This window comes from Pseudoliparis swirei, chromosome 17, assembly GCF_029220125.1.
Source record: "Pseudoliparis swirei isolate HS2019 ecotype Mariana Trench chromosome 17, NWPU_hadal_v1, whole genome shotgun sequence".
NCBI classification, from domain to species: Eukaryota; Metazoa; Chordata; class Actinopteri; order Perciformes; family Liparidae; genus Pseudoliparis; species Pseudoliparis swirei.
This window is the reverse complement of record NC_079404.1, coordinates 10,672,335-10,686,803: the sequence shown is the minus strand read 5'-3', so window position 1 is coordinate 10,686,803 and position 14,469 is coordinate 10,672,335. Positions and strand designations below refer to the sequence as shown.

The following is a 14,469-nucleotide window of genomic DNA, read 5'->3' as shown; positions in this document are numbered from 1 at the left end:
TGCCAGCTCAACAGCGAGCATGACTTCTTCTTCTCTCCCTCCCGCTCCCTCTTGCTCAGTGTGTCTCATGTATAGTTATCCCCCTGCCTCCCTTAATGATAACGATACATGCAACAAGTGTAGTTTATTTGCTAGGTTGGAGGCAGGTCTAAGTGGGTTAGATGCACGGCTCCGCGCTATCGAAGCTCAGACAGCTATGCTAGTTAGCCCGCCCTCTCCCGTAGTCGGCGCGGAGCTACAGTCAGCTGTTAGCTGTGCCCGCGGTAACCGTGCAGCCGGATGGTTGGGTAACTGTTCGCAGGAGTCGTAAGTCTACACAGAAGCCCGCTGTGCACCAACCACTTCACGTTTGAACCAGTTTTTCCTGCTCAGCGACACACCCGCTGAGGAACACACCCTGGTTATCGGGAGCTCTATAGTCAGGAACGTGAAAATAGCGAAGCCACGGACCAGAGTCGTGTGCCTCCCGGGGGCCAGAGCGGGCGACGTGGAGTCTTGTTTGAAGCTGCTGGCTAAGGATAAGCGGAGATACAGTCAGATTGTAATACACGCCGGTGGTAATGACGCCGGAACTCACTAAAATTAATGTGGAATCGGTGTGTGCTTATGCCAAGACGTTGTCGGACACCGTAATTTTCTCTGGCCCTCTCCCAAATTTGCAGACAGACGAATTGTATAGCCGAATGTCGTCTTTCAACCGCTGGCTGTCGAGGTGGTGCCCAGCGAATAATGTGGGCTACGCAGACAACTGGAAGACTTTCTGGGGAAAACCTGATCTGATGAGGAGAGACGGCATTCATCCCACGTTGGACGGAGCGCGTCTCATTTCTGCGAATATGACCAAGTTGATCACCGGACTTAATCTATGACAACCCAGGGTTCAGATCAGGAACCGGGAGCAGAGTTGTAGTTTAACACCCTTCTCTGCTCTTCCATTCGAGCAGTTACCCACCCTTGACTTTAGAGTAGAGACTGTGTCTGTCCCACGGCCACTTCAATTAAATAAATCAAAAGTAAGCAGAAGAGGAGTCGTACACAATAACCTTATACAAGTTAACACAATTATTTCAGCAGTGCAACAAAATAGGTCTATTAAATGTGGTCTCCTAAATATTCGATCTCTGTCATCTAAAGCTGTGTTACTGAATGATTTAATATCAGATAATCACATTGATTTATGTTGCCTAACTGAAACCTGGCTGAGCCATGAAGAATATGTCTGCCTGAATGAATCGACTCCTCCAAGTCATATTAATACTCACATTCCTCGAGGCACCGGTCGAGGAGGTGGAGTAGCAGCCATCTTTGAATCGAGCCTATTAATTAATCCTCAACCAAAATTACACTACACCTCATTTGAAAGCCTTGTTCTTAGTCTTTCACATCCAACCTGGAAAACACTACAGCCAATTCGATTTGTGATTCTGTACCCGCCACCAGGTCCATATTCAGAGTTTATATCTGAATTCTCAGAATTTATATCAAGTTTGGTTCTTAAAACCGATAAAGTTATTATTGTTGGAGATTTTAATATCCATGTGGATGTTGATAATGATTGCCTTAGTGCTGCATTCATCTCCTTGTTGGACTCGATTGGCTTCTGTCAGAGAGTACAGAAACCCACTCACAGCTTTGGCCACACGCTTGATCTTGTTCTTACTTATGGCGTTGACATTGAGCATTTGAACGCCTTCCCACAGAATCCTCTTCTGTCAGACCACAACCTCATAACTTTTGAATTTATACTACCGGAGTGTACTCCGTTAGTCAAAAGTTTCTACACTAGATGTCTAACTGATAGTGCTGTAGCTAAATTTAAAGAAGCGATTCCTTCTGTATTTGATTCGATACCACGTCTCAATATAACAGAGGACTCCTGGTCTAACTTTAGTCCGTCCCAGATTGATCATCTTGTTGACAGTGCCATAGGTTCTCTGAGAATGACACTGGACTCGATAGCCCCTCTGAAGAAGAAGACAGTGAGGAAGAGGAGGTTTGCTCCTGGTATAACCCTCAGACCCGCAAACTGAAGCAAGCGTCACGAAAGCTTGAACGCATATGGCGTTCAACTAATCTCAAGAATCCCGCTTAGTTTGGCGAGATAGTCTTAAAACATATAAGAAGGCCCTCCGTAATGCCAGAGCAGCCTATTACTCATCAATAATAGAAAAAATAAAACAACCCCAGGTTTCTCTTCAGCACTGTAGCCAGGCTGACAGAGAGTCACAGCTCTGTGGAGCCGAGCATTCCTATAAACCTTAGTGGTAATGACTTTATGAACTTCTTTAATGAAAAGATTTTAACTATTAGGGACAAGATTAATAATCTCTTGCCCATAACCAGTGCCAATCTGTTCTCAAGTGGAATGGCCTTGGAAACCGCTGTATGCCCTGGTGTATATTTGAGGATTTTCTCCTATCAACCGTGACCAATTATTTTCAACGGTTTCTACTTCAACACGCCTACCTGTCTCTTGGACCCCATCCCGACGAGGCTGCTTAAAGACGTTTTGCCTTTAATTGGCGGCTCTCTATTAGATATTATCAATGTGTCTCTGCTAACAGGCCACGTACCACACTCCTTCAAGGTGGCTGTTATTAAACCTCTCCTGAAGAAGCCCACTCTGGATCCAGAGGTATTGGCTAACTACAGACCGATCTCTAACCTCACCTTCCTCTCCAAGATCCTTGAGAAAGTGGTCGCAAATCAGTTGTGCGACTTTCTACATCATAATAGTTTATTTGAGAAATTTCAATCAGGATTTAGAAAACACCACAGCACCGAGACGGCACTGGTGAAAATTACAAATGACCTCTTAATGGCAGCAGATAAAGGACTCCTCTCTGTCCTGGTCTTGTTAGACCTTAGTGCTGCATTCGACACCATTGACCATGACATCCTGTTACAGAGACTGGAGCAGTCGATTGGCATTTCAGGCACGGCACTAATTTGGTTTAAATCCTATTTATCAGATCGATCTCAGTTTGTATTTGTAAACGATGACGGCCCGATAACCACCAACGTTAATCACGGAGTTCCACAAGGTTCTGTGCTTGGACCAATTTTATTTACCTTATACATGCTTCCTTTGGGCAATATTATCAGGAAACACTCCATAAACTTTCATTGTTATGCAGATGACACTCAACTATATTTATCGATAAAACCAGAGGAGAGCAACCAACTCTGTAACATTCAAGCATGTCTTAAAGACATAAAACATGGATGACCTGCAACTTCTTGATGTTAAACTCAGACAAAACCAAGTAATTTTAATCGGCCCTGAGCACCTCAGAGATCAATTATCTGGTGATGTGGATTCTGTAGACGGCATTGCCCTGGCATCCAACACCACTGTAAAGAATCTTGGCGTTATCTTTGATCGGGACTTGTCCTTTAACTCCCACGTAAAGCAAATCTCAAGGACTGCATTCTTTCATCTACGTAATATTTCAAAAATCAGGCACATCTTGTCTCAAAAGATGCAGAAAAATTGGTTCACGCGTTCGTTACTTGAGACTGGATTACTGCAACTCCTTATTAGCAGGCTGCTCTAATAAATCTCTTAGGTCCCTCCAGTTGATCCAGAATGCTGCAGCTCGTGTTCTCACTAAAACTAAGAAAAGAGATCACATCACTCCTGCACTAGCTGCTCTGCACTGGCTCCCAGTAAAATCAAGAATCACTTTTAAAATTCTTCTCTTAACCTACAAAGCCTTGATTGGTGATGCTCCATCATATCTTAAGGAGCTTGTCGTACCATATTGCCCCACTAGAGAGCTACGCTCACTAAATGCGGGACTACTTGTAGTTCCTAGAGTCTTAAAAAGTAGAATGGGAGCCAGAGCCTTTAGTTATCAAGCTCCTCTTTATGGAACCAGCTTCCAATTTCAGTCCGGGAGGCAGACACAGTCACCTCGTTTAAGAGTAGACTTAAGACCTTCCTCTTTGACAGAGCTTATAGTTAGGGCTGAATCAGGTTTGCCCTGGTCCAGCCCCTTGATATGCTGCTATAGGCTTATAGCTGCCGTGTGACGTTTTAGGATGCACTGAGTACCTATCTCCTCTTTTTTCTCTCCTTAAGGATGAATTTTCATCTCTCAATCACACGTTACTAACTCTGCTTTCTCCCCGGAAGTCCTTTTGACTTTACGTCTCATGGGGTCATCGGACCCTATGAGACGGCATAGATCTATCTGCCTGATGGATCGTCTGGGTCATGGAATTCCTGCTCATGACTACGCCACTGTCCTGTTGAGACTCCGCCCACTCCTCCTCCCCACCGCCATCTGCCTGATGGATCGTGGAGGTCTCCATCGTGGAATATGCCTACTATGAACTATTCATACACTCTGTCATATTCATTGAATGTATTTTAACTCTAAATATGTCCTTCTGTACACATTACATCTATTGCATCTGTCCATCCTAGGAGAGGGATCCTCCTCTGTTGCTCTCCTCCAGGTTTCTTCCCTTTTTTTCCCCCTGAAGGGTTATTTGGGAGTTTTTCCTGGTCCGATGTGAGGTTTTGGGGCAGGGATGTCTATGTGTACAGATTGTAAAGCACTCCGAGACAAATTTGTAATTTGTGAAATTGGGCTATACAAATAAACTGAATTGAATTGAATTGAATTTATTGGACAGACTAATTGCAGTTGGCAAGAATGTTCTCCCGTATCTGTCCTTGTATACATAAAGGAAGAGTTGTGGGGTAAAGTGAGGAGGCAAGTTACTGGGTCTAAGAATGGAAGGCCAATGCTGGCCCAGCTAGGCCACGTCTTGAGTTAACATAGGAAGTGCTGAGGTGAGCAGGACCCGCTAAGTCCTTATTAAGTGACAACTGTAGGCTTGCCTCCGTTACTGTGGGTGAATGTGCGGGATTTAATGGCCCTCACATTCTGTACCATTCGACCACAAGTCTGAGATGGAGCCTTGTGTACTCCCATGTCGTATCAATCTAAATGAATTTTAATTAAGGACAAGCGTGGTGCTGAATAATGTCTATGCCAAATTAAGCTCTGCGCCTCACCAACCCTCTCATGGCTTTAGATCAAATATCTCTCTCTCGCGCCATGTGTGCCGCCTGAGATCTGCTCTGGTTTCGACTTGTTAATTGATGCACCAACTGCTGTGTCGCGAGTCTCTCAACTCAGCGTGATCGCACAGCCCCGTCACTCGCCCCCCCCCCCCCCTCCCGCATATTTGTGAACACAGTCAGTGGGACAGTTATACCATGAACTGTCATCAGTCGGGAACTGCCAGGCGTGTGCCGAGTGTCCCTGTAGCTGGATGGAGCAGGGGACAAACGCTGTGAAATCCCTTGAAAATGACTGGCATGCGATTCGAAGCAACGCAGTCAGTGATGGAGATGAAGCAACGGTTAAGAAAGAAAGAGAGGAGACTCACTCTCAGGCTGCTTCTCGTTAGGTGTGATGGAACGTATGAAGTCCTGGGGCGTCATGTAAACCTCAGCATCTCCATGCTCGCCGATGACCTTCAGCGTTGAAAAGTAGCGAAAAATCTTGTCTGGGGTTGAGTAGGCTCTTATCCTGTTCTCATATTCCATCACCTGCGCACCAGACAGGAGCCACAATTAATGTCACTCAATCTCATACATTAGGCACGGGCACCCCTCCAACATACCGAGACCTCGACCAAATCAAAGACCGAGCAGTATTCCAATCCTGTGTGTCCAAAGGTAAACGATCTGAAGCAAAGTTAACAGAGTGTGGAGACGGGGAAGGAGAGACCAGAATAAAGAAGCAGGTGGCGGCAGGAAAACAAGATGCCCGTCCTGATGGGGACCTCCGGACTCAACTATCACGTAATCAAAAGAGGAAGTAATGTAGCATCAGTCAGACTGAAAGGATATTGTAAAAGGAGATAAAACACACAGAGCGGTACTTAAGTCCAACAGTATTGGAAAATACAAAAAACAAATGTACTCAGCTCTGTTACACAAATTAGCCTCGTCAATGTTTGCCTTGACAAAGCAATTTGCCTTTCGGCAGAAACGTTCCTAGCAGACGCAGCAAAACTGGGAAACTGACCGTATGTTTGGGAGCTGAGCTCAGCCATGTAAATCCTCAGATTGTTAGTTCATGTGACATTGAATGATTATCCACACAAGCTCGCTGTGGAAGAATTCATTTTACAGCTTCAACTTTTTTTACGTTGTTATCCAGTTCAATTTGATAACAGAAAGAGTGAGAGAGTCGCACAGACTGTTATCAAACTACTTCCCGCTCTTTAGCAGACCGTATTGGACTATAGGGAAATCACCAAGAGCATGCCCCCTCAGAGGGGACAAGCATCAGTGTATGGATGAGAGGTAAGAGGACAGTCGTGTGGAAATGCCAGGGAGCCTGGGACACGCTGTCATCTCTCTCTGGATGTCATCTCTTCAGATTTACAGGCCACTGATCTCTGCATTACCCACACTGATGTAGAACCAAGCCCCTTCTTTTCAGCTTTCAGCCATTTATGCCCTCACTTACCATGACAACATTGTCTTCTTCTGTTTGTCATTTGTCATCTGCTGCCTAATTAAGAGCAATAAAATCTTACGGGTGGCTCATTCCTGTTGTTTACGACAGCAGCAATGCATGCCAATTACCTTAAAAAATTCTGTCAAAAATATACTGCCGTTTGCATATTGGACATTGATTGGGAGGGCTTTCAAAACACCATTCTGGAGGTGAATTAAATACTGGACTTTCTGAATGATTATTGTTTATTGATTACCTTGCGGTCACGGAATCCAGAGCGTGGCTTCTTTTTCTTCTCCTCACCGCCTTCATTTGCTTCTTCGTCTGCACTGCTGGCCTCCACCGATTTCTCGGACTCCGTCTCAGCGGCTGCATCCCTCACAAAATCAACCCCCTCTCCGCCTGCTTGGTCAGAGTGTCGAACGGAGGACGCTGCCTCTGCATATGCACTAGTTTTCAGGAAAAATAACCCAGATTGGAAACGTTTTAACATCTGATAGACATTTCTATGTAATTTACAAAGAAGATTTAGTATTGCAATTTCTCTTTTGTGTTTTGCTCCGGGACCAAGTAGAATCAAGGAAGTGTGTAGTGATTATGCAGCTAAGTATGGACTATATCTATAATGATTCACAGGTAAAAACAGAGAGGTAATGATGAGTAAGGGATTACGTTCTGCACTTTGTTTTGTCTGCAGAGGAGTCTACCGAGGCAAACTCCCACGTGACCATTTTTTTTCAACTAAATTGAATATTGAAATAGTAATAATAATAACAATGAATAGCACAGTCTGTCAGGGGTCGGCTGAATAATTCAGTTTAACGGGACACAAGGAGAATGAAGCCTGGGGTGAAGGTCTGGATGAGTCCATCCATCACTGTGCCTCCTGCAGCAGTCATTCTGTCCCCATGGAGCTCTCACATAAACAACCGTTCCACCGTTTTGCCTTAACAAAAAAAAAAGCTTCCTTTGTAATGGAAATCCATTAAAAAAAGTGGGAAAAGAATTGTGACACACTTGTGGTTGTGGCTTGGCAGCAGGAATGCAGGTAAGCAGCTGTATGGGTTGGTTCCCTTTACAGTTGTGAAAGCAACACTGACTTTGGGGTTGGTGAACAAGTTGGCATGACATTAGATACACTGTACACATCTTTACACTAACCTTATTTGGTAGTTATTTCTATGTGTATGAATGAATGATTTGTGTTTTTGTTATTATATTCAAACCAGCTTGGCCCCTTGAGGGACAAATTAGGTTTTTTAAAATTGAATTGAATCAAAGTATCAGAAGGCCATTACCATGTTCTCAGTGCAACAAAGAAGCACACAGGTGCATTACTTGGCCCAGACTTACCTTTTCCAGAGCAGTCCAGCAGTAGCAGATACAGCAGTTACACCAGCAAAGGCTGCCAGCATCAGCCTCCTCCGGTCGGAGCCTCGCACCGCCCCACTGTGGTAGCGCCGGGACAACTGCGCTAGCCCCACCGACACTGCGGACAGCGCCCGCAAGCGGAACATTCTGCAGAGAAAAGAGGAAAGGGAGCAGTGAAACCGATGACAATCTTAACAGGGCCTACACAGGACTGTACTTTCCAAAAATTAATTGACATTCTCCAATGTTGTTGTCATTAAAGAAAAAAGTAATGAAACATGGCAAACTAGAATGGGCACTCGGTAGAGCGCATACCTTCGCATAGCACAAGATTGGGCATTGATTTATGAACATGTTGTCATTAGTTGCATGCCAATTGGATAGAAATTGACCGTGCTATGGTAAAAAGAAGATGTTGACCTATCCACGACCTTGACCCGATCGATCCCAAAATCTAATCAAATGCTCCCCGGATAATAGCCAATCATCCTACCAAATTTCATGCGATTCGGTTAAAAACTTTTTTTGTTATGCGAATAACACACATACAAATAAATAAATAAATACACGGCGATCAAAACATTACCTTCTGCATTCTGTTATTGCAAGTATTGGCAAATAGGTGGATAAATCGGTTTGAAACCACACAACACAGAAGTGCTGACACCGCATGTCTGTCCTTCTGCAGTCATAAGCCACAAGGTCTTCAGTAGGGATTTGGAGAATTTGACCCAAAAACTAATTAACACTTATCTCAAGAGGCAAAGCTTAGAACAATAGCAGTGCTCTCATGGGATCCATCTTCACACTATGCTGCAGGCAAAACTGTACCTTTAAAAGTCAATGAATGCATTAATGTCCTGGAATCCTCACAGACCTCAATTAATAAACAACAGAAAGAAAAGATAAAAACTAATTGCAACCAGTGCAGCTAAGCTCCAGAACTTCGTTTTCAATCAGACTGTCGCTTGATGTCATAGAAAGGTGATAAACAATTAAGCAAGGGGACACTGGTGTGTGTCTGTAGCTCCCCTGTGTGAACCAAGGATGGGACAGACAAGTTCATTCCACTGAGACCCAAAGCTGCCACATGTTGATATCCTATCAACTATTCAGACATCGAATGTCAAACCGTTTCAGGAGAAAGACAGATGATATGGCACATGCTAATAGGAGCGTTTGGCAGCCCATTACTATTGGGGCTGAGGGGAACAGAAAGCATTGCATACACAGCAATATAGGTGGCTGGAGACGGCTGCTTACTGGTGCCAAAGGTAATATTGACATAAGTGAGACAAAGAAACCTTTTCAGTGAAACAGACCCACTTGAATGAGTCGATGGCACATAAAAATCTTTAAGCACTTATTCTGAATGTTTATTTGTTGAAAAGGAGGATACACTTTCAATGCTGGGTGATCTCTAGCTCTTGCTACGATGTGTTTTAATGCACTCATTGTAAGTCACTTTGGATAATTTCACCAAATGAGCGCGTCAAGTTAAGTGAATAAGTACCAAAAGCTATGAACAATTAGCCATGTCTGTTTCATAACAAAGAGAAATTATGATTTGAGGGAATCATTTCTAAAAAAAAATTCAAATGACTTTATTGATGCCCATATTAGATCTGCTTAAAATGCAATTAGATGGTTTCATGTTCAACTGGAAAACGTGACTCATCTCAACCACAGATATGTACACACATATGCCACAACAAGCCTAACAAGAGGCAAAAGGACAAAAACTCTGAATTGTTTTCCTCGGGGTGTTTGACTGAGGACCGCCCATTGAGGCCAACACAATTGATGTTTTCCTGTGTCTATGAATATTTCAACTGAGCTTAAATTAATTCTTTTCAAAGTGAAAATTACTCACGATCTGTTAAATCCCCAGTTTGAAGCTCGGCGCTTGTAAAGAAAATAGATTTTTGCAGCTTTTATCTCATCAGCTTGACAGAACCTTTTGAAGCAGGAGACACTGGGAATGTGAAAGCTATCCTAAATTTAAAAAAAACTGAGCCAGAATACAGCTACAACTCCTGTAGCTCGCAGGGCACTGAAGGGGACTGTGTTATTAAAATACCTTTGGGAGATCAATCTCTTTTGAAGACCATACATTAAAAAACACACAGCAATGAACAATTGTTGAGGGAGATTCAGGGACTACAATATGCCATTACATTTTCTCAAGCTGTGTTTACAGACAAATTATTATTTACAATGGATGCCTGCTATAGTTTACATCCAATCCTACCTGTCTGTTACAGTAAAGCTAGTCCCACACAATCCAGAATCACATCCAGCCTTTTCAATCTAGTATGCTAGGACCTGAAACTGACCTGGGACCTGGTAAACCAATATCACTGTTGGTCATTAACATTGTCCACCTCCTGAGAGGTGTGTGTTGAGAGGCCTACAAGAGAAACATAAGTGTGTATGTTGTGTGAACACCTCTCTGTACTTGCATCCTACAAACAATAAAAGGAAAGAAAAAAGAAGTGGGCAGTGTCACTTCAAAAGCCAGAGGTACTAAAAATTATGTATTATGCCCTCACAAAGGAGTGAGGGTTTGCATCCTCTCCAGGATGCTAAACGTTGCAGCTCCTCTGTTTCTTGGGGATGTTTTCTGCCCCAGAGCGGTGAATAAAAAGAGAAAGTGGGGATTATTGTCAGGAGTACAAGGTGCACAGACAAAGATAAGTTTGCATGTCTGCCTTCTACCCATCTTATTTGGACACTTTTAAACCGTTTTAGAGTTGTAGGCAGGTATGTGACTTGCTTGTGAGTTATTATGACAACTATCTTACAAAGTAATTTGTTAAAACAAAAACTACCGTGTTAAAATGTTTAGCAACCCTCACGTATCCACTGTTTGGAATTATTACCTGTAAATGCATCAGGATAACACACATGACATATAGACAACAGGTCTCCACTCGAAGGTTGGTGGACAGGGTGGTGCCTCACATGATAGTTAGCCATTTCAAACACTGACTGTGTGGGCTGCAGGTGAATTTGTCAAAAGAAGGTTACGAACACTTGTATGTTAGCTAACTTATATGTATACGTCACAAATGAATGGTCCAACACGTTTATTGTGCCACGGCCTTAACAGACCTGGACGCTCAGTTTGGTCATGCTAGAAAACCGGAGTCCAGAGGCACCCAGGGGTCCAGAGGCACCCAGGGGTCCTAACCTGCAAGGTTCACGTGAAACCGTTCCCAGGTCAGCAGAAGTTAGCGCACGACAAGCAGCTGATGACATAAGGGTGTTTGACGCCAACATTCAACACGGAACACTCACCTAGTTAGATATATCCATCTTTAACGTGGCAAATACATAATGGTCAAAAAGATAATAATGACAACGTGTCAGAACGGAAACCCGAAAAGTTGTTCACATGACAGACAAGGACCCCAATATTTTGTTTTTAGCCGAGAAGTTGACCTCCTCGGAGCCGTCAGCTAGCGGTGCTATAGTGTTTAGCTGTTTGACTGCCATAACATTAGCTCTATGTTTCCCAAGCCGGTCCTAATTGTGTCTCACACGTTCGTGGTGGCGTGACAGCGCGCAGCTGTCGAGTCTAGCAGTCTAATTGTTTACCAGGGCAGCTAACGCTAGCTAGCAAGCTAACGGCGACCATGACGTCTCCTGTTCGCTGCCCGAGGACTTCATCGCTAACACACACACACTTGGCGTCACGTCGCGCCACAGTTACTCACGTTAGCGACGACACGAAACGCCCGTCAGTCCCGAATGATGCAAACAAAAAGTCTCTGGCGTGTTGTCTTCCCCTCTTGTGTCTGCAGAGATGCTCCGCAGCGTCAACAGCAGTTCCGCGTTGAGTAACGACGGCGCGGAGACACAGGGGCGGGGCCACACGCACGCGCACCCCGCCCCATGCAGTTCAGACGGGCTCTGTCCCACCGCTGCTTGGGGTGCGTGTAACTACCGCGTGAACGGCCCCACACCAAATGTCTGGAGCGTCTTTCAATTAATGTCATTAGCTAGCTGCAATTGGAAGCTCCTATTCAGCACAGCCTCTCCCCAAATGTAAGAGCTGAGTACTTAATAGGTCTTACATTTTGGCCATCAACAAAAGGCAAACAGTTCCCAATATGAAGAAAATGGTTCCCTAAAAGCACATCGAGCTAAAGAAATCCAATCTGTTATTATTGACTAATTGGCATGGCATTGTATTGAAAAGGTATTTTCTTTTTATTATTGGATAACTGTGTGTCGAACTATCATAGAATATTTAGCATTTGCTTTCAATGAATAAACTGTTTATTTGGTATGCTTTGATTTATTCAGCTCAGGCAGTTCTATTTCTGATTAAAAAAACATCCATTTTAAGAACATGCCTGAATTGTGCTGGGAGAAAGGGGGTCTCTGCTGCATTCATGCCTTGAAAAAGCTCCAGTGTAAAAATGTATCAAAACTAAATGGCTAGCCTCGTGGCCGCGTGGCAGTTGTAATTGTTGCATGGAATACATATTTGCTGTCCTGAATGCATAATGTGAACCAAAAAGCTGTGGAGCTGCTGAGTCGACTGGGGATGTTGCATCGTCACATCCAGTGGAAGTGCAGATCAAATTTCAGCTTGGTGACTGTATGTTAATGAAGTTATGAATACAGCAAAGATAATATTTACAATGCTATACAGCTGTGGATTTTTGGTGAAATCCAAACATCAGTCGGGTACTTTCAGAAGAGCCTTTTATGTTTAAAAGCAGGAGGGGGCACGTTGGAAACAGCTATACATCTTCTCTGCTCAGTGTGTTTGACACTCCTTATTTAGCATGCTGTTTATGACAACTCATCCCACAAACGTCTCTTAAACTACAGAATGTTATTACACCAGTCCTGCATTCCTCTGTAGTATGAGATCATCACATTATTGGTGACACTTTGTTGGGTGTGATACATAAAGCCAGCAGGTGTTATGACTTTAGATTGATTCAAGGTATAAACAGTGAAAACTGAGCTAAATGTTTCTCCTTTGAGCATTCCTTATATTAAAAAAGAATAAGATTGTGTTGCATTTAGAAATGTAACACTGCTGTCGAAGTGGATTATAAACCGAGCATTCTGTCTCTATAATTCACAAAACTATTACCATAACAATTGGGCCTGTGGTCGAAAAGGTCAGGCCACTTTTCAGTGATGTGTCAGTAAAGTCAAAAGCACACTGATACAAAATACATACATTGCAACTAATATCTCCGCTTACCTTATTCTAAATGATTGTCTTCACTAATCTATTTGTCTTTTTCCACCATCTTCTGTTAAAGCAGTTTTAATACCCTCTCCTCCTCCTCCTCCTCCTCCTCCTCCTCCTCTTCACTCTCCCCCTCTCTTTCTTACTTCTTTTTTAATCATGGGCCACACAATATGTTATTGTCAACTATTGAAAATTCATATTGAATTTTAATAGCTTAACAAAAGTAATGAACTCACCACAGTCGAGATGCCCATAATCACAGTGCATTTTTCTCTGATTTAAAGCCATTCATCTTGTTCACAATCGCTATGTCAGTCTTTTATTTTTCTCATAAATGTGCAAAACACAATACAGATCAGCCCTTAAAATTGTCCTAAAGAAATACAGGTTTGGATAATGGAACTAATCAGCACCCCATAGTCCAGCACTCTGTTCCACATACAAAACACATACTAAGAATTGCTGCTCACGTATTCATGACCAGAGTGTTTTTCAAAAATCTGTCACCATGTCCAGGGTGTCTTTTCATATTGTAGGGTTGCTGCCCTGGCCTATTAGAAGTTAGGCATCAACTAACTGAGTTGTGGAATCCTTAAATGAGACCACAGCTTTCTATTACTCAAGTTTAAATCCGTACTTTCCAATTGACTGACTTTATTTGGATTGAAGGTTATGCACATAAGGTAACTGTTTACCCTGCAGTCTTGGCGCTGAATTGCAACGGTAATCTTAACAAAAGCATTACATGTCGATTACATCCATCCTGCCATTGTGGTGGTGCAAAGGTGGCGCAGGTGATAAAATGGGCCTGCAGAAGAGCCACTTCTGTTCAACTGTTTTTAAACCTAATGACAGTGTTGCTACCCATGTGACTTAGACGAAGAGGGTGTCTCACTGTTGAGTGCTACATTAAGAACCCACTTAATCCATATGGGAGTGCTAGCTTTCTGCGTTTCTGTGCACCCAAGATAAGCCCGCAGCTGTGCTGCTTTGTCGAGTGAAAACTACGGTGAAACTTGATCCAAAAGCTGTCTATAGCGGTGAAAGATGGTCAAGTTAAGACCTGCAGACAAAAGCAGGCTCAAGTTTCAGCAGTTATATTGTTGTGTGGTGTCTGTGAGCCATCAAATGTGTCAGAGGAAGCAAGACAAAAAGAAAAAAGAAAAGGCAGCATACACTGCCTGATTAGGTATGTGCTTACATGAGATGGTGGTGTGATGAAATAGTTATACACCCACGCATGCTTACTTTGGGCATTGCCTTTTTGGTAGACCCATGGGAGGGGCTATTTCATGCTGCTGGAAACATTTCAAGCATGCATGCAAGGATATGCACACAAACACACACACACACACACACACACACACACACACACACACACACACACAT

The 14,469-nt window shown here is 43.4% G+C and overlaps 1 protein-coding gene across 1 annotated transcript in view; it reads right to left on the bottom strand.

Moving 5' to 3' along the window:
- The window catches only part of micu1 (mitochondrial calcium uptake 1), a 32,344-nt gene extending 20,631 nt beyond the window's left edge, over positions 1 to 11,713 (bottom strand). Inside the window, exons 1-4 of the mRNA XM_056436026.1 lie at positions 11,579 to 11,713; positions 7,842 to 8,006; positions 6,745 to 6,937; positions 5,407 to 5,569 (exon numbers count right to left, since the gene is read on the bottom strand). Coding sequence (XP_056292001.1) covers positions 5,407 to 5,569; positions 6,745 to 6,937; positions 7,842 to 8,005 — 520 coding nt within the window. The 5' untranslated portion in view covers position 8,006; positions 11,579 to 11,713. The remainder of the gene's footprint in view (positions 1 to 5,406; positions 5,570 to 6,744; positions 6,938 to 7,841; positions 8,007 to 11,578) is intronic.
- Between the last annotated feature and the right edge of the window lie 2,756 nt (positions 11,714 to 14,469).